This window comes from Oryzias melastigma, linkage group LG5 (assembly GCF_002922805.2).
Source record: "Oryzias melastigma strain HK-1 linkage group LG5, ASM292280v2, whole genome shotgun sequence".
Taxonomy (NCBI): domain Eukaryota; kingdom Metazoa; phylum Chordata; class Actinopteri; order Beloniformes; family Adrianichthyidae; genus Oryzias; species Oryzias melastigma.
Genome location: NC_050516.1, coordinates 19,003,871 through 19,006,815, shown reverse-complemented (window position 1 = coordinate 19,006,815; position 2,945 = coordinate 19,003,871). Strand labels below are relative to the sequence as shown.

The following is a 2,945-nucleotide window of genomic DNA, read 5'->3' as shown; positions in this document are numbered from 1 at the left end:
TCAAGTATAGTGCAACATATGAGATATAAGATCTTTCCAATCTTGCTTTATTTTTTATCTTGTCTGCTGTCTCTGTGTGAAGTTGGGTAGTTCATATACAGTAACATCATCATCTGCAGTGCAAACAAGACATTTTTTTTATAGTTTGCTTCGTATTTGAGTACTCTAGTCGCTCAAAATGAATTCTGGTTAAAAATACGATTTGCACTACGGGCGTAAAATTCTAGTTGCGGGTGACGTCACCAGCAGGTGTCAATTGTGCAGCAACTGGTAAGATTCAGGATTCAGCTACCACTGAATGATCACGTCGATTTCCCTTGTTTCTAGCACTTTTTCAATGTCCTAATGTTTAAAACAAAAGGAGGTTGACTCACTAAAAGACTTAAAATTGCCTCATTAATTTATGACTTTAAATTTGTAAATTCTTAACTCATAACTACAAAAAATAAAATTTCCTTATTGTAAAATACTGACTTTTTATTCAATTCTATGAGTTTATTCTTGTAAAGATTTGACTTTTTTGTCAAAATTTTACAATTTTATCCTCGTAAAAATTAAACTTTTTGTCAAAATTTTACAATTTCATCCTCGTACATTTTTTAAAACTTTTTTGCACACACTTTTAAGGTTATTCTCGTAAAATTTGGACTTTTTTGTAATTTTTTCCAACTTTACTCTCATACATTTTTTCCCCGTTTTGCACATAATTTCATGACTATTCTAATTAAATTGTTACTTTTTTGTCAAAATTGTATGTCTTTATTTGCTTACATTTTTTAAACTTTTTTGCATATAATTTTATGACTATTATCATTATTTGTTTTTACTTTTTTGCCATAATTGTACAACTTTATTCTGGTAAAAATTAAACTTTCTGTCAAAAATTTATCCTTGTACATTTTTAAAGAACTTTTTGCTTATAATTGTATGATTTCCCTCTCAAAATTTTGAGTTTTTTGTTAATTTTTACAAATTTTTTGTCATGCATTTTTTTTACCTTTTTGCACATAATTTCATGACTATTCTCATCAATTTTTTACCTTTTAGTATAATTTTATGACTTTATTCTCATATATTTTTTCACCTTTTTGCACATAATTTTATTTTCATTATTTTTGTACTTTGTCATCATTTTACAATTTTATTCTCATTTTTTTTTACTTTTTTGCACATAATTTTATGACTATTCCTGTAAATTTGGACTTTTTTCATAATTGTACAGATTTATTACTATAAAACTATTTATTAATTATTTTTTTTAGTTGGCCTAACACTCTATCACACTAATTTGAGTAGTTTACCATGATGTAACTGGAAGCATTTAAGTCCTTTTTGTTGATGCAAATAAACCAGGAAGGAGAAATAAAAACACAAATGTTTGTAACCATTACTGTGCTCTCTAACCCCCATAAAGAACAGTCACACCTCCCTGTCAGACAGCATTTTATAAGCTCTTGAATAAACCTGCGTCTGTTTGTTACTCTGAACCATTTTAGCAGACTTGTGGTGAGAATGTTGACGCTGCAGATGACCGCTCCAGCCCTGTTTCAAAGGCTTCTCACCTCCAATTCTCTGAGCACAGGGTGATCATCGATGCCGGGAAAGAGGACCCTCATGGAGTACGTGCGATAGTCCAAGAACGGGATGCCAGCTCTGTCCAGATCGCTGGTTAGTTCATTGATATCCGTCTGAAGTTCTGCAAAGGCTGCAGATGACATGGATGTGTTAAACGTACTAAACAGCAGTATTTTTAGTAGGGAAAAGTCAGAGATAATCCAAGAGTAGTAAAACAGAAGTCAATTTAATTGAGTAATAAAGATGCGGAGTGTAAATTAAAGAGCTCCACTTTAAAGAGTCTGTGACAAATGCAGCTAGCCAAGTGAAAACTTGACAAGCTTTTAAATGATCCAAATAAACTAAAGCGTTTCCATTACAATTTGTAAACAAAGATGCTGAACATTCACTTTAAACAAATGACATGTTTTTGGAGTTTTAAAACATCAGATATGAAGATAAGGGCCATTTGCTCACCCTCTTTACACTCAAGAGCCACTCTGGACTCCAAATTGTCCATTTGCATCTGCAGACGCTTCAAAGTGAGGTCGTTCTCATGCGACTTCCTCCTGTATGCTAGCAGCACGATGATGACTACGATGAGGAGCAAGCCTCCTCCAGCTGTGATGCTAGAGATGGCGGGCAGGGTGAGGAGGCTGTCCGACCGGATGTGGACCTCTCCTGGAGAGATGTGGAGACCTCCCACTTGTACCTGAATAATGGTATTTTGGTAGAAACCATTAATATGACATGTTCAGGAAAAAAAAATGTAAAATGTAAACAACAGTTTGCCCCCAGGCACAAACGTTTTTTTTTCCCCCGTTGTTTCTCTGATTATTTACAAGAGAGCGCCTGTCAATAATTATAGAGGACAATGAGCTTTAATGGGGAACCTAACAGACCATGAGTGACAGACAATGACAGAAAGCGAGCAAGTAACGGAGAGCCTGGCAGTGACCCATAAACACGGTGACGTAGGGACAGAACGCTGACCTACAGAGCTCGACCCACATTCACGCAGACAGAAAAAAAAGGACAGCTTAGCTGCATGTTAATACTGACCAGGATTTTATGCTGTCCTGTGAGATTTGGAGGCTCACAGAGTAACTGAGTGTCAGACACCGTCAGAGAACAGGGAGCATCTCCAATCAGCACTGAGTAGTTGAGCCTTGCCCCACCAGAAGCAGACGGCACCAGATTTCTGCCCTAAAACACACAAGAAGCTTCAACATCAACACTGCATAAGATATAGTTACTATGAGCAACAACAGACATAAGTAATGTTGGTGTGTGGCAGATGGATTCTGGTTAATTACAACTTTAAAAAAAGCTTCAAAGAAATCAATTAAATGATTTGCATTCAGTGTTAAAAAATATTCTCAAAGTTATTC

General features: G+C 35.2%; 1 protein-coding gene across 2 annotated transcripts in view; it reads right to left on the bottom strand.

Annotated features, from left to right (window-relative positions):
- The window catches only part of LOC112145201 (plexin-A2), an 80,378-nt gene that overhangs the window by 17,201 nt on the left and 60,232 nt on the right, over nucleotides 1-2,945 (bottom strand). For both annotated transcript variants that reach the window (XM_024270308.2, XM_036211967.1), the window contains 3 exons: nucleotides 2,617-2,760; nucleotides 2,032-2,266; nucleotides 1,563-1,705 (listed from right to left, as the gene is read on the bottom strand). In XM_024270308.2, coding sequence (XP_024126076.1) covers nucleotides 1,563-1,705; nucleotides 2,032-2,266; nucleotides 2,617-2,760 — 522 coding nt within the window. The remainder of the gene's footprint in view (nucleotides 1-1,562; nucleotides 1,706-2,031; nucleotides 2,267-2,616; nucleotides 2,761-2,945) is intronic.